The 26,640-nt window shown below is 38.8% G+C and overlaps 1 protein-coding gene across 3 annotated transcripts in view; it reads right to left on the bottom strand.

Moving 5' to 3' along the window:
- RSRC1 (arginine and serine rich coiled-coil 1) overlaps positions 1 to 26,640 on the bottom strand; it is a 451,267-nt gene that overhangs the window by 262,975 nt on the left and 161,652 nt on the right. For all 3 annotated transcript variants that reach the window (XM_089675413.1, XM_089675412.1, XM_089675411.1), the window contains exon 5: positions 17,601 to 17,637. In XM_089675413.1, coding sequence (XP_089531539.1) covers positions 17,601 to 17,637 — 37 coding nt within the window. The remainder of the gene's footprint in view (positions 1 to 17,600; positions 17,638 to 26,640) is intronic.

Here is a 26,640-nt window from a genome sequence, read left to right as displayed (position 1 = left end):
ATAGTCTCCACAAGATCAAAGAGTCTTACTATAGACAAGGTGGAACATGGACATAATGTGCTATCAAAGAAGCAAAGTAGAAACAAAAATAGTTCATACTTCCTCTCAAGTAAATATACAAAGAAAAACCTGAACAGACAAATGGGAACACATTTCTGGACAGCATTTAATCAATTATTTTTTCAGTTGTGGTTTTTATGCATTAAAATATATCAGAATTGCCATGTGACTTGTATGCATCAAAGAATTTAAATATAGTCCACACACTATTTTCTTACTTGTTATATTCATACACACTTATACTTCCTTTATGTGCATGTACAAATACCTAATGGATAGGAATAATTATAGTTCAATATCAGGATCTTCTTTTTTTACTTCAAATATTATTTTATTAAAGAATTCCAATTAAAGCAATAAACTATCCCAAAATTCCATTAACATTTGAGGAGATGTTACAAATATGTGTTCAATATTTAAGCAAAGACAGATTTATACTAAAAGATGTAACAAAAAAAGTCGTTTTGAAGACTGAACGATGGAACACACTTTAAAAAAAATCTACAAAACTACGGATGCACAGACTATTGTGTTTTATAGTTTTGTAGTAGGTGAAGGATGCCTTTTTATTTGTGGATTTCCCTGATATCTGTAAATGAGTGTAGACAGCCAAAATTATTTTCAACTTATTAACAACAAAAGCAGAAATAAAGTGCACCTGTTACCAGATGAAATTAATAAAATAATGTTAAATGGCAGTAGTATAGGAAGAACATATACATGCCATGCAGGTCTTGTCTTATGAACACTATGGCAGGTAACCAGCTCGTAAAACACATGCATATGAATTGTGGCGCCTGTCATTTTATGAATAGATAAGGTTGTTGCAAATAAAAGCCCCCTATACTTTTATTCCAGTGACTAAGGCTTCATGCACATTCAGCATAAAAATGTATGTCAGCATGCAGGTCACCACTGATATGCCTTTCGGCTGTGATTGTAGGCACATCTGTGCAGTACTCACATACAGGGCCGTATGCGTACATGGATGAATGGCCCGAACGTGGACTTCTTGCTTTTTCTCCTTCTTTACACTTTACAAGCACAATGTCTAAAATTTAGCTTATGAAATTGCAGGAATTCAAAGAGTGCATGCATTAAAGCTTTGAGCTAGCGGTAGCACTGTGCTTTCTGCAAAGTCTAAGTTAAGCTATATCTGGGGAAGGATCTCCTGTGCCTGTTCCATATATATTTGGTAAAGACCTACTTGAAATGGATCAACAAGAAAGTATTTAGATTTCATTTTTTTATTGTTGCTTTCTGTTTCACAGCTATGTACTTTAAAATGATCATTTAAGACAAATGAAACAAGATCACATGCCACAATGTTGCCCACAATGGCTGACACAATTTCTGGAAGCTTGATCTTAGTATAAGGGGATGTGGGCAGCACAGTGGCTAAATGGTTGGCACTTCCGCCTGGCAGTACTAGGGTCATTGGTTCGAATCCCAGCCATGGCACCTCCTGCCTGGAGTTTGCATGTTCTCCCTGTGCCTGCGTGGGTTTCCTCCGGTTACTCTGGTTTCCTCCCACACTCCAAAGACATGCTGGTAGGTGAATTTGATCCTGTCTAAATTGGCCCTATGTGTATGTATTGAATGTGAGTTCGGGACCTAAGATTGTACACCCCTTGAGGGTTAGGGACTGATGTGAATGTACAATATATATGTAAAGCGCGGCGTAAATTGACGGCACTATATAAGTACCTGAAATAAATAAATATTTTTCCCCAAAGTTATATCTTTTATTATTGCATATATCACTATTTTTATGTGTCATCTCTCAGTGGGGCTAAAAAAAAAAACTTTAATGATTGACAGCTACCAACTCAACTCAACTAAACTTTGATGACTGCTATATAAAAACCTAGATCCAGATGAGGTGTGCCCAAGTGAAGTATTTTGGACCTTATACATTCCCTAACCCCTTTATTTCTTTGTCTATTCCAGTAACAAAAAAAAATAAATGAGGCCAAAAATAATTCTATAGTACATTAAAACAGTCAAATAGCTAAATATGTAGATGAAATACACATGTGAACGGTTTTACCTGTGAAAATGAAACATTTAATTGACGTATAGCCACTCCTGCAATTGATACACTGCTGCCAAAGAGTAACACTGCTTTTCAAACTGTTGAGATATGCAGCTTACTTACTGCTCACTAGATAATGGATAAGCATTACCCTAACACTGACACTAACACTGTTGATGTCCCTTTTGTTCTGCTCCCTTGCCAGTGTCTACTGACTAGATAGGCTGTGATGGCAACACTGTTTAAAGCGGTAGTAAATGCTGTTTTTTAACTTGTACCTACAGGTGAGCCTATAATAAGGCTTACCTGGTGGTACAGTGAGTATCTCCTAAACGTGCAGATATTTACATGTGCTAGCAGCCAGTGACATCACCGGCGCATGCGTACTGCACTCTCAATGGACGGCATGCAGTACAGTGAGACAGCTGTGCCATTACTAAACATGCACGCAGGACTGACGGCATTACAGTTTGGCCATTCAAACAGCTAGAGCCTGCAAACCCAGAAGGAAGACTGGGTGAAGATGGAATCCCTATCACCGTGAGTAAGCCGCTGGTGGAATTTTTTTTTTTCTTTTTTAACATCACTTTATTTCAGTAGAGTGGGGGGTGGATCATTATTCTCGCTCTCAGCCTGGTTTCTGGTGTGCAAGAAATAAAAGGATATTAAAAGAACAACTAGTCTTACGAATGTTTCTTAGATATACACTTAAATGGAATTAACTTAATATAAACATGTGTATTATTGTGTATTAATATATTTAAAAAAAATTAGTTTCTACGTATAGTTTGTAATTATCTATGCGCATGGGAGCCGTCTTTTTGATTGTGTTGCCTCACTGCAGATCAAAAATAGACTCTAACCAGTAATAGTTGGTAATCGGAAACTAAATAACCTAGGCTGACAAAGAAAAACATTTTTTCTTAGGGCTGTTTCACATGGGATTCAGCTTGTATAAGAGCAGTGTGAACAGCAAGCTTTTATGAAACTTTCAACAAGCTTTTGCACAGCTTTTGACAAGCTTTGATCAGCTTTCTGTAATCCTTTAAAGCATCCTTCAGCTCCTGTTTGGAAATGTTATACACAGATTTTAATAGGAGTGTTGATTGCCACTTTAAACAAGCTGCTAGCAGGCTTCAGCAGGCTTTCAACAAGCTTCAACTAGTGCTGAAGCCTGCTAGCAGCTTACGGTGTCAGTCAGCAATTCCATTAGCATCTGTTCTAGAAGTGGTACTTCTAGAAGCTTCAACAAAGCTTGCTGAAAGCTCTGCAAATGCTTTTAAAAACTTCACACTGCTCTTACACAAGTTGAAGCTCGTGTGAAACACACCTTATTCATGGCAAAAAATATGAGTTCATTTCAGTTCTGGTTTATTTAAAATAATGAAATTATTTGGTAAGGCTGAGAGGTTCATAGTAGCCTCCCTAGCGATCTGATTATGTCAGTATTTCTGTGCTCAAAGCGGTAAATATTTTGCATGGAAATATGTAGTTTTTTTATTGTAGGCCTGTAATTTTTAGGAGTAACTCACTGAAATCTGTCCGAACATCCCGGGTATGATAAAATTTGAAACACGAAATCATAAATTGTAATTTAATAAATTATCATAAAAAATAATATAATAATAATAAAGTTAATTCAATAATATAATCAAACCAAAAATACTGAAATTTGAAATAGAGCGCCAAGTTCGCACATCACTGAGCAAAGTCGCAAAATCATTTTCAGTCTCTGATGATGAATTTCCCCACAAATCATTATCACTCAATTCTGCAAGTGGTTCTGATTTACTATCGCTGTTCTCTAGCTGGTCTAAAACCGCTTTTCACCTAAAGGGATGCTTTTTGGACGCCATGGACATTTCTCAGTTTCCAGGCAGAAAGAACAGTAAAAATGCAGGCAGGGCACAGGACAAAAAACTCGGGACAAAATGTATGTGAAATGCTTTGATACAGTAATGTTATACTATGTGATTTTAGTGTATTTAGTGAATGTCACTTTTTGACATTTTTAAATTTCCCGCCGGTTACATCTCCCGTACGTCCCGACGTCACAGGGAACGGAACCCGGAAGACAGATGCCGGCATCGGCCGGAGACGCTGCAGGTGGGACATCGCAGGAGCGAAGGACAAGGTAAGTGCAGAAGGGATCCCGGAGCAACGCTGCAAGGTATTCCCGAGTGTAGCTCGAGGTTACCGCTTGTGGTGCTGAAACTTTACCCCGAACTACACTTGGGAATACCTCCAGGGAGGTTAATTCAAGTGACTTGGGAATTTTAACCACTTGCCACCAGGCCAATTTTGATATTTTTCAAATACATGTTAAACTCAGCACTCTTTTGCTATAAAATTACTTAGAACCCCCAAACATTATATATTTCCTGAAAGCAGGGGCCCTGGAGAATAAAATGGCGGTTGGCGCTATTTTTTTGTGTTACACAATATTTGCACAGCCATTTACCAAACCCAAATTTTCAGGAAAAAATACACTTAAAGGATAAGTTCACCTTTGAAACATGTTACATGTTCCACCCGTTTTTAAGGTGGAACATGTAACATGTTCAGCATCTGTACTCCACACCCTCTCCCCTTCCTGTGGCAGTGGGCGGGAGATATTTTCCCCACTCCCGTTGTCACATTTTAAAAATAGAGCAGTGTGTGAATGAATACCCTTTAAGTATCATCAGCCATTGTAGCTGACAGCTTGTAGTTCTCAATGAACTACAAGGGTGCTGGTGAGCGCTCTGAGTTCATAGATTCTTCCTGCTCTCAAGAAACTGTCTGCCCATACAAGGTATGGACCTATCCTGAGACTCCGCAGAAGCCTGGGATTGCACCCCCCAATCTGCTGATCACAGGTGCAATGCTCTGCAGGATCCTTAGAAAAAAAAAATGTATAAATGCACATTTTTACCTGTAAAAAGATGTGCATTTATTTCTTTTTTTTTCAAAAAGTGAACTTAGCATTGAAATGCATTTTAGTGAACACAAACACAATACCCAACCCTCTCCTTTGTTGTTTTGTTTTAATGCCTTTACAGGATACCAGTTTAGAGATAAAGGCCCATTCTTGTCTTTTTTTTTTTTTTTAATAACAAACAAGTTATATTTACCTGCTCTGTGCAATAGACTTGCACAGAGCAGCCCCAGTCCTTTTCTTCTTGGGTCCCCAGTCAGTTCTGCTGGCTCCCCGCCCTCCTTCCCAAAGCAAGCTGCCTGGGCAGATGGGCAGAGGATCATCAAACTGTGAAAAGCTGCATTCAAAAATTGTTGAACAATTTAATGTTGCTCAACTTAAAATTGACTTTAAAGATAGACTTCAAATATATCATCTATGGTGCATAATATCAATGGATTCAGAGAATCTGAAGGAATCACTGTGCACAAGGGACAAGGCCGAAACACAATAATGGATGCTAGTGATCTTCGGGCTCTCAGACGGCACTTTATTAAAGATTTCACTTTAAAAAAATAAATAAATAAATGCCCATTGTTTTGCAGGTAAAAAATTTTTCATATACTATTTCTTTTTTGGAGCTTGAAAAGCAATGCGCCAGCGATCAGCAGATCACTGGTGCCATGCAGAACTCCTGCAATCTGTCAGTCTGAGTGCCAGTACATCCCCATACAGGCAAGCAGATACAGTCTTGCAGGAAGACTCAATGAACTACCACTGAACTCAACAGTGCTGTGGTAGTTCATTGAGAACTAAAAACCGAGAGCTGCAAAGGCTGTCGAGACTTGAAGTTCATGACAGAGCCCCACACAGCCGCTCTGTTTTCAAAAAGTAACAGCAAGTATGGGGGGGGGGGATTGGAATCAGGCAGCTGCTGCAGAAGTGGGAACATGTTTTTCATGTTCCACCCTAAAAGCAGTTGGAACATGAAACATGTTCCCAAAGGTGGACTTATCTTTTATATACAGGCATGATTTTGTTATGGAGATCACTACATGGGCTCAGGAATACTTGCAAAAATTCTGTCTGTAAACATAATTTGCTGTGCCATCCAAAAAAGCAAGGTAAAGCTCTATCATGCAAAGAAAAAGCCATATGATCCAGAAATGCTGTAATTTTCTTAATTTAAAATGGTCTGCTGCAAAGTGGAAAACTATTCTGTGGTCAGACGTATCAAAAATCTACATTCTTTTTTGCAACCATGGGCACCACATCTTTTGGACTAAACAGGAGAAGAACCTTCTGGCTTGTCATCAGTGCTCAGTTCAAAAACCTGGATCTCTGATGAAATGGAGGTGTACTAGTGCATAAGGAATGGGTGGCTTGCATAACTGGTCTTCTTCAGTTCCCAAATGTTTACACAGTGAGAGAGGATGCTACACCATTGCAAACGTGACCCTGACCTAACTTTTTGAGACGTGCTGCCATCAATTTCAAAATTAATTTTCCCCTAAAATGGTACATTATCTCAGTTTAAACATTTATGTTCTATTGTGAGTAAAATATAGATGTATAAGATTTGCAAATCATTGCATTCTGGTTTTATGTAGATTTTACAGTGTACCCACTTTTTTGAAACTGGGGTTCTATATCAGCATTACTATTTTATAAAAACTGTAATTAAGTAAATTATTAAACATATTTTCAGAGACATTTTCAGAATTTTAATCTTCAAAATGCTGTAGTACCTTTTGTAATTAGATAAATGTGGCTCTTAGCAGAACAAACACAGCCCCATGCAGAGTTTAAAAACATTAAAATTAATGACTGTTTTACAATGAGAGTTTGGATATCAATTGATTAAAGGTGGTTTAGTTACATATTTAGGCTAGGACATATTAAACAATCATAGAAACAACACTCAAAATTAGAGGGATGTAAAATTGTGAATGATCAGTTGGGAATCAGTCATACGGATGATGCAGAGACAAACCAACAGAGGCATGTAAGAATTCAACAATACATTTTACAAGAAAGGATAAACAACAGGAGAGGAACATTCTTTTAATTTGTTGCCTTTTCAACAATGTAACAGAACTAGGAAATTTATTTCATCATTCACTCATTGTATTTGACACACACGTCTAAAACTGTAAAATAAATAAATACAAGTCATTTGTCTATAAACACAGAAACAATGCTTTCTTGAACTCCCGTTTAAGTCTACTCCAAGTTAGAGACACTGGCGTCTAGATCCAGATGGGTAGTTTATTTAATGTTTAAACTTTAATATGTTTTAGTAAGATACACTGGCATAGATTCTACAAAAAAAGAGGCTTTTTATCCTTTTTATTTTTTTATCCAAATCACACATAAGGGTTTAGCAATCATAACAGTTAAACACTGCTAAAACAGAATGTTTAATATTATACACTGTAACAGATTTTTTTTCTCCTTTTTAAATATCTCTGTTCTTCTGCCCATTTTTTGTTTATGTGACAGAGCCAATTTTTTTCCCTTTTGATTTTTTTTCATATAAAATCCATACTTCACATAAATAAGAGAATTCTATTTTGAATCTCTCTCCGGTGAACAGATGTCCTTTCTGTGGCAATTTTTTTTTTTTTAAGGTGAATAAATGTTCTGTTAGATTTCATAACCATACAGCCAGGACCAGCCTTCACACAATTACACCGTAAAAAGAGCACTACATTTTAGTCACAATAAAGAAAACCTACAGTGAGGAAGATACAGGGGCTGTCAAAGCTGACCATCGTGTAATACTATTTGCTTGGCTGTTTCTGGCACTATTATTTTAATTAGATTAAAAAGTCAGAACTATTAACCTGTATATTTTTGCCAGGTTAAGGCTTGTTTACATTTTTGGTGCGTTTGACAGGCAGTGAGGAGGGGTAATGTCACCTCCTCACCCCAAGCAGCACTGCCCACCGAGCACAACAGGGGGGTTATTTTTGCTGCGCAGTGATATGAATATCCATGCCTGCTAGCTTTTGCAGCTTCAGACAGTTGAGCTGCATTTTTGCTGCCCCCCAACCACAAGTGCTTAAAGTAACTGTAAACCCTCACCCATTCAATTTAAAATAGAAATGAAAGGCAAAACATTTACGTATGGCTATAAAAACTAAATAAATACCTTTTTAAAAAGTAATCATATACCCTTTGTTTTCAGTTGCATAAGAGCTGGGGGAGAGGAAGCACACGTAACTTCCCAGTGAAAGGATATGCTGGGGAGGTGTCAGGACAAGTCTGATCATTGGAGGAGAGCAGGCGGAGTTCCATCACAGCTACAGAACTGACCGTGATGTGCTCTCCTTCTTAGTGTAGTCAGTTTTTAATAAGAAGGCAGAGGGACTGGCTGGAAGACCAGGGATTTTACACAAAGAAAGATAAACAAGGAGAACCAGATACGTTTTAATACAAGAACATGGTATCACGTATATGAAATGTTGCATTTATATATTCTGTAAGTGACTCAGAAAGTACTAAAACATGATAGCAGGGGAACTAGCAATTAGACATTGTATCTTTGTCAGATGCTTGGAAGAAGGAAGAAAGTATATGGAAACCTGGCCATAGGGTTAGTGTTTTGGGAAGTGGATTTTTTTTTCTCTTTTAGGGACTTCAATTTCTAATAAACAAAAAAAATGTTGTTTGGAAAAAACCTGGCTACAGCACTTTTCCAACACCATAGGTGACAATAATTATAAAATATAGCTCTACTCGAATCTCACACATGGAAATCTCTGAGGGGATATCCAATCTCTGACCACTGACAAGAGCAAGTGTCTCCTTTAAAAGACATCCAGAAATGACCATATAATCTTGGTTTACCTGTCACTTTCTGTCCCAGTGACCATGATCATCATGACAAATAGTAAGCGTATTTTCATAACGTACACAGGCAGCAATAAAATCTGAGGTTCTAATCTTCTCTACTATATTCAAAACCAGAAAGAACATTTTGACTTTTAATGGCAGGGCTATTTTTTTAGCTCCAACATGGCAGGGGTTTTAAAGGATGTGGCAGTTGGACAGACATAGGAAATCAAGAGATCTCACTACCTGAAAGGTTTACCAGTGGGCGATTCAATTAACTAGCATCTATAAAAAAACAAAACAAAAACGGTTTACGTAAATAGTCCTTTTAACAACCATTAAGTTGCTTCCTTTATTTCTATAGCACCAAAGTGTTTGCAGAATCTGCTGTGATTACACAGAGCCAATATATAACACTGGAAAGCTTATAACAGGGAAAAAAGATGCACAAAAGCTAAATAACAATGTAACTGGCATTGTATAATACTCGCAAAACATCATCTGCTGTTACCGGTTACATCTTAATAAACAAAAGGCTAACTTCCCTCCAAACTGATCTTGGATTTGAACAAGCACAAATGAGCTGCATCATTTAAGCAATTCATATATGTCCAAGGAAATATTGTGGCAATTTCTCCCAACTTCTGAAGTACTGTACTTTTTGCCATAACAAAAAAAAGAGAGGCCAACATATATTAAGACTTGCTTGCAAGCACACATAGACATATAATTTTGCTTGGAATTGGCTTATAAAATATATTACATCAATACTGACTAAAGCTATATAAACATTGACAGGAAGCCTAATCATGTGCAAATTCTTAGAGAGCCTGAAGGCTTAGGGAGCCTAATTATGTGCAAATTCTTTGCACGGAAAGATAAAGAAAACCTGGTCTAAATATGTATCTGCCATTTCTAACCACTGCTCCTATAAATGCCAATTCCCTGCTGTCACGATCACTCTATGGCTTATGTCAGATTCCCAACCAACACAGAATGAAATGCCATCATACACAAACTCTCTATTAGATGATATCATGCTTAGGATAGTTATTTGCCTAATGTACTGTATTTATCACTTCAAAAACCTCTCAGTCCACCCAATGTTGAAAAAACTTTCACCACCATTTTAAATTTTTATGTCATTGGTGGCCTCCTCATTCTCTATGCTGGGTCACCCATGTCCAGGATCTGCTGCGATTTGTGTTTGACCACTGCCATGGCTTTAGCAAAGCATTATTATGCCACCTCTGCTTGCTGAAGCCATGACAACACAAATAGGCACAAAGCCTTCTAGATCCCCTAAGAACCTGTGCAAACCTCAGGAGCCCCTGCCAGTTAGTTTACACATTTCCAGGGCTTGGTGTGTGCAGAAGCTCAACAACATGAGCTTCTGGCCACATGACATTACTATGGCAACTGTGGAGAAAAAAAAAAGACTGTACTTTTCTTGTGGTTTAGCTACAAAAGCTTCTGGGAAGGCACTGGAGTTGTAGCCTTCTAAAGATGTCGCTAGATGACATTGGCTATGTCACCAGTGCCTAATGATATGTGGAAGGGACATAAATTCAATTTTTTTTTTCTGCAAGTTTCTTTGAGAAATGGCTAATTCTGTATGTGTAGGTAAAAAAGTCCACTTCAAGTACTTTGAGTCACTACTCCAGCTCAATCATGCAAATAAGGCATTGTAACTTCAGTGGATACATGCTTGCACTGAACAAATGTCTCAGACTAAACCAAATCCAGTCAGGTAGCTGGCATTTTCAGATGAAGCTAACAATGGCAGTCCAGGTACTTCTCTTGGTTATTGATTTGGCTATTAAGTGATCATTCATATTGTCACTAAATTATATTTCCAACCAGCAGAGGACTGGCCATTAAGGTCTAGCATCTAGATCATATACATTTAAATTTCACATCTATTCCAGACTAGATTCACATTTGCTAAAGCTTGCTCAAAGTGTCTATTCCTTTTTCAGCATGATCACAACAGTTTGCATTACTTTCAGACCACATTTAACCACTTTCATACAGGGCACTTTTACCCCCTCTTCCTGCCCAGGCCAACTTTCGGCACTGTCACACGCTGAATGACAATTACTCAGTCAGGCAGCACTTCTATCCAAACTAAATGATCACTTTTGGAGACAGATAGAGCTTTCTTTTGGTGTTATTTAATCACTACTGAGTTTCTTATTTTTTGATATAAGAAATAAAATACCAATAATTTTGAAAGCCAGGTGCAATTTTGGAAAAACTTGGCCTCTCCTCAATCAGCAACTGCAGCGGAAGCAAACATGAACATGAACTCTCACTCATGAGCTCCATAGACTACTTTGGAGGGTTCTGCTGCTTGTATACAGCATGTCAAATTTATATCTACCAAAAGAGACTTTCATCTCTTGATAAAAAGACGTTACAGAGACATGTAGAATGCTATGTACTGATTTAAGTCATCTAACAGACAGGGTCGATACAATGATTGATGAATTACAGATCACCAAACTGGTCTCTTCACTCTAAACTCAGTTTGCTACACAGACATCTACCATTAGAGAGCTTAAGAGACATGCGGAAGACTTGGGCAATACAGAGTGCTGCAATAATACTAGGCTTCATGGGCTCCCTGAGCCCCCCCCCCAAGGTGAGGACATTAAACTGACTCTGCAGACACCCTTTAACAACATACTGGGCCACCTTACATGACAATCTTCATGCAATATTGGAGAAATACAATGCGCTTTTGGGTTATAAGATAAATACTACTAAAACTGAGGCAATATCTATAAATGTCCCGACTAAACTATAGCTGGAAGACTGACTCAAGTTAAATACTCAGTTAAATAGGCATTCACCTTACCCCTACTTATTCTGGTTATAAACAGAATTTTCCCCCATTATATCAGAAGCTGACAAAATTTCAAGTATGAGCTTCTCTACCTATATCTCTATTGGGCCATGCTGCAACAACTAAAATGATGATTGTTAAACTGTCCCTAAGAAACATATGGAAACTGGCACTGCTGACACTATGGCTTCAATACATTCTGAGGCACTGGCACATAAGCAGAGCAAAGCTGGGTACACATGGACTGAAAATCAGCCATGTGCGCAGCTGTCTGTTCTACAGAAGCTGGTCTTATGGCCAACGTCTGTTGAACAGCATCCAAACAGCACTGGAAATCCGCTGGGTTGAAGAAAAAACAAAAAAAACAAACTCATAGTGTGTACCCAGCTTAAGAGTAACTTCCAAAGCTCTTATCTACACTTGCCTCTATCTATACTTGCCCAGGAAAATTGACTCCAGGTATTAACCAGTTCTGGTCACCAGTCCTCAGAAAAGATGTGCTGAAACTGGAGAGAGTCCAGAGAAGGGTAACAAAGCTAATAAAAGGACTGGAGGACCAGCAACACACAAATACCTCAGTAGTGATTCTAACATAGGGAGGAAACTATTCAGTTTCAGGGAGCTTAAGAAGACACATGGCCACCGAATAAGCGGTTCAACCTTAAAGTGGTTTTAAAGGCTGAAGGTTATTTAAATTCATGCATTCCATATGTGAAGGTAAAAAACCTTCTGTGTGCTGCTGTCCCCACAGCCCCCTTAATACTCACCTGAGCCCCCTCTTGATCCAGCGATGTGCAGGGGAGTCCCAGTTGTCCCGGGTCTCTCTCTCCTCATTGGCTGAGACATAACAGTGGGAACCAATGGCTCCCACTGCAGTCAATCACAGCCAGTGAGCCAATAAGGAGAGAACAGGAGGGGAGCCAAGCCACAGCAGACACATGCACCAGTGCCCACATAGTAAGCGGCTTTCTATTGGGCACACAGGTCAAGGGAGAGGAGCCAGGAGCGCCGATGGGGGACCGGAGAAGAAGAGGAAAGGGGCTTCTATGTGCAAAACCACTGCACAGAGCAGGTAAGTATGACATGTTTGTTGTTTAAAAAAAGGAACCTTTAACCTCTTGGCACCGTCGCCTCCTGGCCCTTTAAGAGTTTCAGAAGCCGAGAGCTGGGGCGGGGTTTTAGGGTCATGTGACCACCGTGATTCGCCATCACGGCGGTCACATGATCAGAAAAGGTCCCGATCAAAAGGGGAGATCGGGACCTTTCCGGGAGTCGCGGGACATATGTGCTGGGAGCGCGCTCTCAGCACATATGTATCTTCTAATTGCACGCAAATATGCAGCCGCCCGGCGTCAATGCCCAGATCAGCGTCAAGGGGTTAATATCACTTTAAACTGTTTATAGGGTGCTCTTCTGTTAGAGAGATAAGGATGTGGAACTCCCTTCCACAATCAGTAGTGTCGATAGGAAGTTTTGAAAATTTAAAAAAACTCAAGCCTAGTACACACAAGCAGAAAATCATATGAAAAATACCACTTTCGAAACATTTGTACGATAATCTGATCATTAGTACACAGGTTTTGAAAGCCAATCACGACAGTTCATCTCAACTTATCCGAAGGGACAAAGACGAAAATGTTTCTCGTACAATACCAGATCATACATTTTTTGCTTTATAAGTACATTATTCGTTTGAAAATACAATACAAATACAATCCAGTACATCATTTCCGTAGTTGTATTCTGTCGTAAAAGAATTTTCGTAAATTGAGTAACCTCTTAATTTTTGATATGGAGACTAGCATGCAAAAAGAAAAAAATACTATCATTTGTCCGAGATTCTCATCGTGTGCTTTAGATGGGCATCTTACTGAACACGATATACAGCAAGATAGGAAACTATGAACATTTGTCTATAAACACACTCCCATACACACCTACACAGGTTGATCTAGATGGACTGGTGTCTTTATTAAACCTTACCAACACAAAATATGAAACCAGGCAAGGTTTCCTTTAATCAGGAAAAAAACATTTAGTACATTTAAAGTTTTTAAAGTTTAAATCCAAAATGTTTAAAAAGACTTAGAGACTTTTAAGAGCTGATTCACACGTGTGGTGTGGATTAAATCTCAGGTTTCACAGCTAATTGATACAGTAGTTGTTCACCAGTTCATGTTAGGTTTACATTAGGTTCAGGTCAGGATTAGCACTCAGGATTATCCTGTTCACACATACGAGGTTTAAAAATGGATCCCATAGAAGTCATTAGCCTGTAATCCTCACCTGAATCAGACCGCACTGCTCAGAAATCGTACATTTCTCTTTTTCAAACCGCACTAAATGCGCATTGCCAGTGCACCAGACATATGTGAACAGGCACCATAGGAAGCAATGTTTTTTCACAAGACATGCGGATTGAATGCGGTTCAAACCATATCCAATCCGTATGTATGTGAACAGGCACTTAAGGTCTTTTTTTTTTTTTTTTTTTTTTCGATTACTGCCCTGTGTCCCTGCTGGGCAAAAAAAAGAAGAAAAAAAACCATTCTAACTACAGTGAAATACAGATATGCATATATTGAAACTACCAATGATATATGGTCACATTTTAAAATTGTATATTCATTTTCACATTGCATTTCAATTATTTTGAGCCATCCCTCCTATTAATATGAGCAATTTTAATGCTTGAAAACCTACTTTGTGAAGAATCCCATACACTAACATCCTTGAGTTCTATGAATATGTAATGCTTATTGCCACACATTTCACAGAGCCTGCCTTCTGAATTCAGGAGTCAGTACAAGAATCACTGCTTGCAGGCAGAAAGGTCGAATGGGATATGAAGTCCTTAGAATCTGAAGAAAGGAACAGATAAGAAGCTGCAAAGCATGCAGGGAATCCATAAAGTTGTGAGAAAAGAATGCCAGAAGATTATAACATAAAAGGAGATTTTTCAAGTAAGCCTATCTTTGTCAAAAATAACTATAATTTTTATTGTTATTACAAGGCTGATGTTATAAAATAGAAATGCTTGTTGTGACTATAGATTTCCTTTAAAAAAAATTAGGAACTGTGACAATTATATTTTTGTTGTCTTCCTTTTACCAACAATATTTAAAGCACAATCTCTGGGCAAAGCTCTCCAACACACCCATTCACTAGGTATTGAAATGATAATACATTTTGAAGTCTTTTATGTACTCATCAAAGTCCATATCCCTCAAGTTTTTTGCTGGGACAGATGACCAATGGATTCAGTGTAGCAGTCTGTGCTCATGCCAACTGGTCACTTCTTTATGGCATTATCATGCAGCTGCAGTCTTTTGTACGCTAAGAACCTGGCACCGAGCAGCGAAAAGAGGCTCACCAACTATTCAGTAAAAGTGAATCAGGTGGCTGTAGAGTCATCTGATCCCTTTTAAGATATGGAGAAGGTGCACACATACTGTATCATTCCATATTAAAAAATTGCAACTGCCATTATTTTCTTCTAGAGGGCCACCACATTCAGAAAATATATAATTTAAACTCCAAGGAGCAGGCCCTCCTAATCCTCTTGTATTGAACTGGATCAATGCTGTATGGTCTCCCTTTATATTGTAAAGCGCTGCGCAAACTGTTTGTGCTATATAAATCCTGTATAATAATAATAATTGTTTAGGGGTTTTAAGTGATTCTCTAGAAAATATTGCAGATTTTAACATGTGTAAAAAATGTTTAAAATGCCTCAGACTTCAAGAGGGTAATTAACGATTACTCCTACATTACAAATCACAAATCAGCAGCACTGCTTGACCACAAAGACAAAAGGTCAAGAATGTTCTGCTGTTAAGAGAGCAAAGGTCATGATAGCACTGAAAGCCATACAAATGTTAACAAACTTGTTGTTCAGTGTATGACCAATCTGCTTCTACCCTTCTAATCAGAATTAAAAACTAAATTAGCGTTGACATGGCTATGCCAAAGCAGAACCTTCTGAGCACTGGTTAGAATTGGCTATTGAGTGCACTGTGACCAAGCAGGCACCTAAAAACAAGTTCCAGTGCCAGTACAATAAGGTAAACCCAGTAGTTAGTTGGCTTCTACTCAATGAAAAATTCAGGTCAAAAAGGTCAATTTATTATTTAGCAAATACTACAAACGTGTGATTATTTCTAATAACCTTTTTGTGCAAGATTAACAAATCTAGTTAATTGCAAGATTATAGTATTATATCCCAGACTAAAAGTACCCATGTATATATACATACAGTGTATAAATGTGTACAGTGTAGATTGTTTCTTGCAGCATTTTCAGTTCACAGAAAGTCACAAGGACACCGAATTTCTGGCAATACCAACAGGTATTCTCTTTAACTGTTGAAAATGTTATGAAAATGTTATGAAATTAATGTTCTGAAAAACTAATGCAGCCACCACATATAAGTATAATTTTTCTTTTTGGCTTATAATATGCTTTAAAGTGGAACTTTACCTATAAATTTAAAGTTTGTGAACAGACATGGTTTTTTTGCAGAACAGAGAAACAATGTCCCTTCTGCAATAAAAGATTGTTACCTGTCTGGGCCGGGACAAATTAACTCTTGCACACATGTGCGCAAATTAAGTCATCCCAGCACAGTCAATCAAGATGGCCAATGATCCCAAATCAAAGATGACAGGACAAAGATATCGGTGCTGCCAGGAGCTTGTGGACACTGCATCTTCCGTAGGGAGCTGAATATACTTCCACTAAAGTGCCTACAGACATAAGATCAACTTAATTCAATCCAGCCGCTTACAGTCAGATCAGGTAAACCTATACATATATAATTCTCCACAACCTTGGCAGACATTGCCTGGCTGGGCCTTCTCAGTGCAAGGTTAAATTTTACCATCTGAGTGCTAAACGAGTGACATCAGTAACACACAAAATACAAGCATGTATCTTCAGACAATGCTTCCAGGGATGTGGATCAAAGACCCCCCTCCCCCAAAAAAAGAAAAAAAAAAGATTTCTGAGTAAATCTCATTTTTGTATGCAGGTCTTTGCATGATAACCCCATCCAATGAGATTAAAGAGTTTAAAGCTTTTAGGTAAGACCTCTTGAACACTCATTTTAACTGCATACTAACTATAAAAATCTAAATTCTGATGATCTTTACAGTGCAGCTTACCCTATGCCACACAACCTCTTCCTAAATGTCTTCTAAGCCAGCCATTTCTTTTTCCAAGAATTATTCATTAATGTAACCAATCATGGCCCTAGCCAGTGAATTTGCTGATGGACCTCACAGTGGAGGAATCGTGTTAGCAAAATGTCTATCACTTATGTACTCATATTTTTAAAGACCGTTTTAACATCCGTGTTTACTGACAGGTTCACTTGAAGAAATAATTGTCAATCCAACCAGTGAGCCAATTCTTTACCCATAATTTAAAAATAAATTTTACACTAGTCAGGCAACTGCAAAATCAGCACAATGTTACCAGAGCTATTATCTTTTAATACAGAAAAATAACATATATTAGCTAACCAAATGCATGATACACAAATGAACATATGGAATCTACAACCACATAAAATATTAATGGTAAACTACATATTCATGCATGAAATGTTAGTGTAAAAAATCTTATGCCAAATATTGTTTTTCTGCTGATAATTAAAACAATCATCACTCCAATAATTGTGCTGCATTTTTTATTTCATCTTCACATCAAAATAAAAAAGGTAATTTAAAAAAAAAAAATTAATATTCCCTTGAGATGATAGACTAAATGAAAGCGTAAGTACCTTCACATAATAATGGTAAGCGGACCCTTTGGGAAATAGTTGACTTTCTCAAATCAAGGTATTCAAAGCTCATTGAAAAATGTTCATTTGGAATGCAGATATCAAAGATGATGCAAATGTTCAAGAGAAATGTAGAACTTACCAGATGTTCTAATCCAGCTTTGATGTTAACCAAGTCCCTGTAACAGAAGAACAAAAGTTCTAAATAGTTGCTAAATCCTTGTCCAATGCAATTTATGTAATATGCCTCCTAGCTCCCTGATGTTTAAATATTGACCAGCACTATCTTGTTCTCATAAAGCTGATAACTTCTATAAAGCAAGTATTTAGATAGATCATATAAAGCTGCCCTTAGAAATGATAAAAACACTATCCAGCCTTGCCAAATACAGCCAGACCAAGAAGCAATGGTATGATCATAAGATATATATAACCCCTGCAGACAATCCCTGACCACCAAAACATCAGGGAGCTGACTACTATGGATTTTGATGGCATAGTATTTATTATTTATTTCAGGTACTTATATAGCGCCACCAATTTACGCAGAGCTTTACACACAAACACATACATACACACACATATATATATATATATATATATATATATATATATATATATATATATATTACATTCACATCAGTCCCTAACCCTCAAGGGGCGTACAATCTAAGGTCCCTAACTTAAATTCAAACATACACATACTAGGGCCAATTTACATAGGATCCAATTAACCTACCAGCATGTCTTTGAAGTGTGGGAGGAAACCGGAGTACCCAGAGGAAACCCACAAAGGCACAGAGAGAACATGCAAACTCCAGGCAGGTGGTGCCATGGTTGTGATTCGAATGAACTACCCTAGTACTGCCAGACAGAAGTGCTAACCATTTAGCCACTGTGCTGTGCTTTAGTACAATAATTTCCAAGATACCAAGCCATCCTAAGGCCAGGGGCACACGGGCCGAATATCAGCTGGTATCTGTTGGTTCAACAGGAACCAGTCGACATTCGGTCAGTCTGTACAGCTGTCTTTCTGACAGAAGCTGGTCTAATGACCAGTTTTTGTCGAAAGCACATGCTGGGAAACTAGCATCCGATCAGTGTGTTCTGGAGGGACAGTCCCCCTGTCAGAACACAAAAGCACAGGAGGGAGATCGGCGCACAAACATCGATTGTGTTAGTATGGCGATCTGTCAGGTTTTTTGAATGAAAAAAAAACTTTACGTAACGTGTGTACAGGCTTAAGGGTGTATAGACAAGCATGCTCACACAGCACAAACATGTTTGTTTATCATAAGATAGAGTGCTTCTGACCCCTATAGGCAGCTCAAGAAGATCTAGAGATTTACATCCTGCTTCGTGGATCTAAAAGACAATAATTTCCTTTAAAGAATACCATTGATACTCTACATCACTACTACCAGAACAAAATGAGAAAATTAGTTAATGATCATAAAATTACTAATGCGTTATTTTAATATAAAAACTTATATAACCCATATACCTGTACGAAGGCAAGTCTATAAAAATTAAGTTTGTACAGTGGTAAATGGAAAGGTTTGCAGGTGCCCACATAAATAAATGCTCGCTGTCAAATCAGGCTAGTTTTGACTAAAGTCAGCAAAGATCAATTATGGGGTATATTTATTTACTTAAAAAAAAAGCAATACAATATAGTGTGAGGATGTACATTACAGAACATTCAGCCTAAAAGTTGCTAGCAGCAACACCTGGCAAAGGGGGTGCTGACAAAACAGTCTCAAAGCATAATCTAAAGGACAAACATGAATGATTGAGCAGGTACAACTAAAACTGTGCTCTAGTCTCCACTGTAGAGCCGAGGCCAGCCACTAGAACCCTGTTCACAAAGGATACCCATCTAATATGTTTTAATTGAACCTGATCGATTAAACTGCAGTGAAAATTTGGTGAACGTCAAATTTTCTGCTTTATAAATATGTCCCTAAGTCTATGTACATGTTAAGACTGGCAAAAACACCCTGTGTTTTCAGGTGCCATTGAAATGAATGGCACCTGAACAAGCGATTATGCATTTTCAAATCGCAGGAAGATTTGTGGCGATTCTGCCCGTGATTTGAAAAACCCTAGTGTAAATGGATCCTTAAAAGAAGTCTTTAAGAAGGTTTTAATAGTATTATAAGAAAAATTATTTTAAATGACTATTTTAAGTTTACCTGGTAAAATTCTTTTCTTGACACACGCACACACACGACTTCATGTTCATGACTACTTGGGTTATGCTGCCACCTTCAAAGTGGACACTGACCAAAAAAAAAAAGGCTCATTCACGCAGTGAAAGGGCGATCCTTGCCTTTAAAGTGTTATTAAACCCAAAAGCAAACAATTATTATATTGCAGCTTACCGAATCTAAGATGTGATGGCTGCATTTTGTTTCCTTTTATAGGTATGCATTCCCTTTTTTCAACCCAGCCAAAATCTCTGCTGTTTTTCAACAGAATAAGCTCTCCTGCAAATACAGAGTGTTGAGACAAACCATTTACCAATGACAGAGGTGCTAACAATGATCAGCTTTTATTTATTCATGTAAAACCTTTATCTAAAAAAAAAAAAAAAATGTTGCTGTCAGCTGTAACTGCTTGTGTAACTGCAGTGTGAGCTGGAGTTTGGCTTCAATTTGTTAGTGTATATAAATACTTTCCTGCCCCCAAGAATGACAATGCTGCTGTCTAAAGGTGCCTCTGTGTTCCCTTGTGCAGAGTGGATGCACTCTAATACAGGAGGTGTGTTACTGGTCAAATCACCAGGTGAAAAAAGAGGGAGAAGGTCTAAAAACAGAAAACAAATGCAGCCACCACATCTAAGGAAAGGTAAGCTGCAATATATAACATTTTTGGTTTTGGATTTATAACCACTTTATTACTGTAGACCAGAGAAATAGGCTGATAATTCAATCTAGAAATAATGTATTAGGAGGCAGTCTGACCCTTGTAAGGCCCCTCAGGTAAAATAAACAGGGGCTCAGACTATTGAGAAGAAGCTGTAAACTTCACATAAAGTCTCAAATTAAATTGGGCCAATGGGACAGCCACACAGGAAACCACCATGAGAAGTAAAAAAACTCTCCTTGAGATGCACACAGAGGGGTGTCTCTGATCTCAAGTAACGAGTGCGAGTTCTGAGAGAAAGAAGTTTTTTTCCCAAAGTGGCTTGGTGAGATGGAAGAGATTCAAGTGTGACAATGCCAATGCTATAGTGTGCTGTAGAAGTGATCATATCAACACAGCCAAGCATTTTGCATGAAGTCATAACATTATGGCGGTGACAGTGCTGTTGCAAAGTCTAAGTAGCAAAAGAGTGGAATGAAGCTCCTGAGTACCTTATAAAAGGGTGCTACATGGAAGTGACGGTAAACTGTGCAACCTGTGGTATAATTTAACACTTGGTCATCCACCTGAGACTAAGCTCTGAGTGGTTGAATTTAGGCACCAAGTTTAAAATGTTTACACTATAAAAGTCCTGGTTTCCTAAATGGTATAACATATGAAGGCATACTATTCAGGAGTGTGAGTATAGTAACATGTAATAAAACGGGGTGATCCTGATTTACCTATCCATGTTGCTGGTGCCTAAATAGGGTCCACACTCTACATGTCATGGTGGGGTCTTCAGGGTCTGGATTACATAAAGATGGACTATGACACTGGACCTGTAAATCACCCAGCAGCTAACTACACATGTTGCTCAAAGTGACAAGGTTAGCGCCCACACAGGATCCAGTGCCAGAACCAATATTACAGCCTGCCCCCAAAGTGTGGAGTTCAGGTATGGCTCCCAAAGCTTTACTAAGGTTGCAACAACAAAGAGTTGATTGAAGAATATATAGAAAAATAATTAGCCAGTTAAGGTAAGAGTGATTTCTTCGCGAAGGAGAAGAGGTCTATTACTCTAGGATACTAGCAAAAAATAAAGACTCACTGAGTGGGGTAGGGTTATAGAGATAATGCCCATGGGGCATGTCCTCAATAGCTTGCCAGTGTCCAATCACCTGAAGATAACAGCCAATAACCCAGGGTCTCTGAATATTCATGGTGAATTGCCTGAAGTTCCAGGATGTTGATTGGCCACTTCTCCTCTGACAAGCACATTTCCTGAACGAAGAGGTTCTCTAGAACACCTCTCTAGTCCAACAGGCTGGCATTCATAGTTAAAACCATTCAGTTCATCAGAAGGAAGGGTTTTCTGGAATCCAGCATCTGCACCATCTCCACCATTCCACAGTTCACCTGGTCTTGGAAGTCACATGCATATGCATGAGGTTTGTCCCATACTGACAGCATATTGAACTGAAGAACTCTGGAAAGAAGCTGGGCATAAGGGACCACATTGAAGGCAGCTACAATTTTCTCCAGCACCTTCATGCAGGCTCAAATTGAGGGACTTTCCAGCCACCTCAGGGACTCCTGGGATTGAACAGACAGGCATTTCTCCTGTGGAATAAGTACCTTCATTTGTGCGATGTTAAGAACTAAACTGAAGTACTGAACAGACGTTAAGTTGGAAAAAAAATCGATTTCGGAAGATTCAGCACTAAACAAAAATGCACCATCTGCTGGAGATTAGACATTAGGTCCTGAGGGCCAGCTCTTGAGACCCTTGAGCTCCAGAACAGTCTGGACATTCACATTGGACTTGGGAACCATAAACAGTTTTGAACAGAAGCTCTTCCCCTCTGGTATGGGTGCAATGACCCTTTGAGACAGCAACCTTTCTAAAACCTGCTAAGAAAATGGTTCTTTTTTTGTAGCTCCAAAGGTACCTTTGAGTGCATAAAGCATGTAGAAGAAAAGCAGTGAAACTCCAGTTTTCAGCTTCTGGACATCATGCTGCAGACCCAGTCATCTGTGATTTCCTAAATTCAGACAGCCACAAAGGCCCTCAGGAGACAGCCTCTCAGTTTGCTTCTTGCAGAAAGGTTCTGCTGAGGAACACTTGAGCTATTAGATCCTTCCTGACTAGACAAACATAGGAGTTGATTAGCTAAAACTGGAGAGTAGAAAATCTGGTGCAGTTCTGCATAGTTGCCAATCAGCTTTTAACTTCAGCTTGTTCAATTAGGCTTTGACAATCAAACCTGGAAGCTGATTAATTTCTATGTAGAGCTGCACCAGATTTTGCAGTCTCAAGTTTTACTAAATCAACCCCATAGTGTCCACCCAGGAAAGCTGCATTATGGAGTCTTCCAGGGGATCCACCCAGAAACCCAAGGCTCTCAGAAAATCTTTCAGGAATTGCTAGGTGGCATGATCCCTCAGGTCTGATTCCCTGGACAAAGCATCCACTTTGCCCACAATTTGAGGGCATGGCTAAGTCCCATCGCAGCCACTGCAGGTTGTAAAGCAAAGCTGCTCCTACCAAAGAGAAGGACATCTTACAGTGGGCTTCTAACATTTAATCTGCAGTGTCTTTAAAGACTGGGACCTTATCTACCGGGACCATCAGGGTCTTTCTGAAGTAAAAAATAGCTGGGTCAACAGCCAGAGGACCTCATTTTTTGTGCAATTTCTCCTCCAAGTGATACTGCTGAGCAAATGGCTTCGAATGTGAAAAAACCTTCTCCAAATGAGGGAGCAATATGGAGTGTTTTGGCAGCCAACAGATTCGAAACCTAGTGACTTTTTAGAAACAGGGTGCTGGAAATGGTAACTTCAGATTACCACCAGGAAGCCCACTGTGTTGTAATGTGTCTGAGACAGCCACAGGTCCTGAAATTGCTCCAGGAATTTGGGAACGCCATAATCCCCCCCCCCGCAAAACAATGGCTTGATGGGGGGTTAACACTCTAAAGGGAAGCGACCACCCAGCTGGGGAAAGTGTTGGCAAAAATACAAAACACCTATATGGCAAGTCACCCCAAATGGCAAGTGCCCCAAAACTTCCTGTTCCCTGTGACCAACAGCACTGTAAGCTTCTGCAGTTGTGCAAGGATTATGTTTAAGAACCGAACCCTTGGAGCTGCACTGAGCTGAAGTGATCCAGAAACTTGTGAACATAAATGCAGCTGCACCTGAGAAAATGGTATAATGGCTGTAGCCCTCACGCAGGTGTGCAGGATGACATTATCATGCACATGTGCCATGACAATCCTCATCTTTTGAACACTGCTATAGTGATGTAGCCCTCCCACACTGAAGTCTCAGCCTATAGCACAAAGAAACACTGTAAAACAGAGCTACCAGCTGCTCCAGCATCAAGATACTTTGCTGACAAATATACTGTATATCTTATATAAAGAGGGCTCATCACTATGCAACAAACTGCCAAAAGGTTTATGCCTTGAAAAGGTGAACTGCTTCCCCCACCAATATTGGCTGTAGCCTCCTTGCAACTGCTCTTTTTCCCTGTTACTTACTACCCATGCCTTGTTTCCACACTGTGTGGAGGTGGCTATCTTGGCAGGACTTTTCTTTCTCATGTTCGGGCTTTCCTCCCTTTAACTGTAATCTGAAGGCTGGTTGCCAAATAATCAGGAGAGATTCAGTAAGCATAGATCCACAGAAAGAATGAAATAGAAGCAGGGATGCTTATCTGCACAACGTTACGTACAGCTTTCTCTCCAGCAAGAACAGCGAGCATCACATTAGTGACATCATCAAAATCTCAAAGTTTTGAGAGACTAGCAGTTGTGGGCAGCGGTGCCTTATAGGGTCTCAGAGTGCAAACACACAGCTATGAGGCTGAGGGCACAAGACATGCACTGCTATTTTTAATGAGCAATTCAAGACAAAAGGTAAATCTTTCAGGGTACTGTTTAGACACAATTACATTTCTAGATGTTCTCTGTACCCCTATAGCAATTCTTCCTGTTTTAATCTCAGGTCTACTTCAATGTTAACCATTCACAAACCTTACAAAAATATAGTCACAGACAATATGAAAACTAAGTCTGCTCCTATGTTGTTTTTATTGTCAATGTAAAATGATAACGTTTTATAAGTACTATGCAACTGGTTGAATGTACTTTATTTTAACAACAGAGAAGCAATAAACTGACACATTTCAACTTACACAGTTCTACATAGTGCAGTCAGAGTAATATGAACTTCTGCATAATGTAAATGGTTTATCTCTATGTTTTGAAGAAGTTTATTTTCATAAAACCACAGAATATCCATTCACAACATGCCATGATTCTTAATTACTTTTTTTACTTGGCTTTATGAGAAAACATTTCAGTGCTGGATCAACAATTACCTAGATTCTGACATGTAAGATATGGTAAGGATAATTATAGCATGTATAATGCCTTGAAAAAATATTCACACCCTTTGAAATTTTCCACATTTTGTCATGTTACAACCAAAATTGTAAATGTACTTTATTGGGATTTTATGTGATAGACCAACACAAAGTGGCACATAATTGTGAAGTGGAAGGAAAATGATAAATGGTTGTCAATGGTGTATAATTAAATCTCAGTATAAATACAGCTGTTCTGTGAAGCCCTCAGAGGTTTTTAGAGAACACTAGTGAACAAACAGCATCATGTAGGCCAAGGAACACAAAGATAGGTCAGGGATAAAGTTGTGGAGAAGTTTAAAGCAGGGTTTGGTTCTAAAAAAATATTCCAAGCTTTGAACATCTCACGGAGCACTGTTCAAACCATCATCTGAAAATGGAAAGAATATGGCACAACTGCAAACCTACCAAGACCTGGCCGTCCACCTAAACTGACAGGCTGGGCAAGGAGAGCATTAATCAGAGAAGCAGCCCAGAGGCCCATGGTAACTCTAAAGGAGCTGCAGAGATCGACAGCTCAGGAGAATCTGCCCACAGGACAACTATTAGTCGTGCTCTCCACAAATCTGGCCTTTATGGAAGAGTGGCAAGAAGAAAGCTGTTGTCGAAAGAAAACCATAAGAAGTCCTGTTTGCAGTTTGTGAGAAACCATGTGGGGAACACAGCAAACATTTGGAAGAAGGCGCTCTGATCAGATGAGAACCAAAATTAAACATTTTGGCCTAAAAGAAAAAAAGCAATGTGTAGCAGAAAACTAACACTGCACATCACCCTGAACACACCATCTCCACCATGAAAAATGGTAGTGGCAGCGTCATATTGTGGAGATGCCTTTCTTCAGCAGGGACAGAGAAGCTAGTCAGAGTTGGATGGGAATATGGATGGAGCCAAATATAGGGCAAGCTTAGAAGAAAATCTGTTAAGAGTGTGAAAAAGATTTGAGACTCACCTTCCAGCAGGACAACGACCCTAAACATACAGCCAGAGCTACAATGGAATGGTTTAGATCAAAGCATATTCATTTGTTAGAATGACCCAGTTAGCTTGAGCTATTTTGCAAAGAAGAATGGGAAAAATTTCACTCTCTAGATGTGCAAAGCTGGTAGAGACATACCTAAAAAGACTTGTAGCTGGAATTGCAGTGAAAGGTGGTTCTACAAAGTATTGACTCATGAGAACTGAATACAAATGCATGCCACACTTTTCAGATATAGATTTGTAAAAAAAATTTGAAAACAATTTATCATTTTCCTTCCACTTCACAATTGTGTGCCACTTTGTGTTGGTCTATCACATAAAATCCCAATAAAATACATTTAAGTTTTTGGTTGTAACACGACAAAATGTAGAAAATTTCAAAGGGTATGAATACTTTTTCAAGGCATTGTAAATCTACTTTAAAATCCACATTCCATAAACTTTTGGACCCTTGGAAACTAAGGAAAATGGATACTTTAGTGTGCATTGCATTACTATTGCTGCAGTATTCAGACTTTTGGGGTGTAAAATGCAATCTAAAAACAGTCCAACTCAAGACTGCACAAACAAAATGTGAATAGGCCCAACTATCAACAAAGTGGGGACTGCCTGTAGCTCAAAGAGCTTGCCTCAGGAGAGGCTTGAACCTCTACCTGGCAAATGTGAAAAAAAATAATTAAAAAAAATCTTAAAAAAAGGCTAGTAAAATGAGTTATATGTGGATGTCTCCTCTCAGTAGAGAAAGGGTGTCCATTCTCCTAGCACACTTGCAAAAAACAAGGCATGCTGAAGGTGGGTGAGGTTAGACAGGCAGGTCACTTTTTTCCCCCCCAAATACTGCTGTCTGCCGTAATGTAAAACACATTTCTCTGAATCCTGTGTCGCTCAATGAACGAGAAAGAAATTTATTTTCAGTCAAAAACGT

The sequence above is a fragment of the Staurois parvus genome, unplaced genomic scaffold (genome assembly GCF_062004578.1).
Source record: "Staurois parvus isolate SC_StPar_1 unplaced genomic scaffold, SC_StPar_1.0 ptg000155l, whole genome shotgun sequence".
Lineage (NCBI taxonomy): Eukaryota > Metazoa > Chordata > Amphibia > Anura > Ranidae > Staurois > Staurois parvus.
The sequence above is the reverse complement of the archived record's forward strand: the minus strand, read 5'-3'. Positions and strand labels throughout refer to the sequence as shown.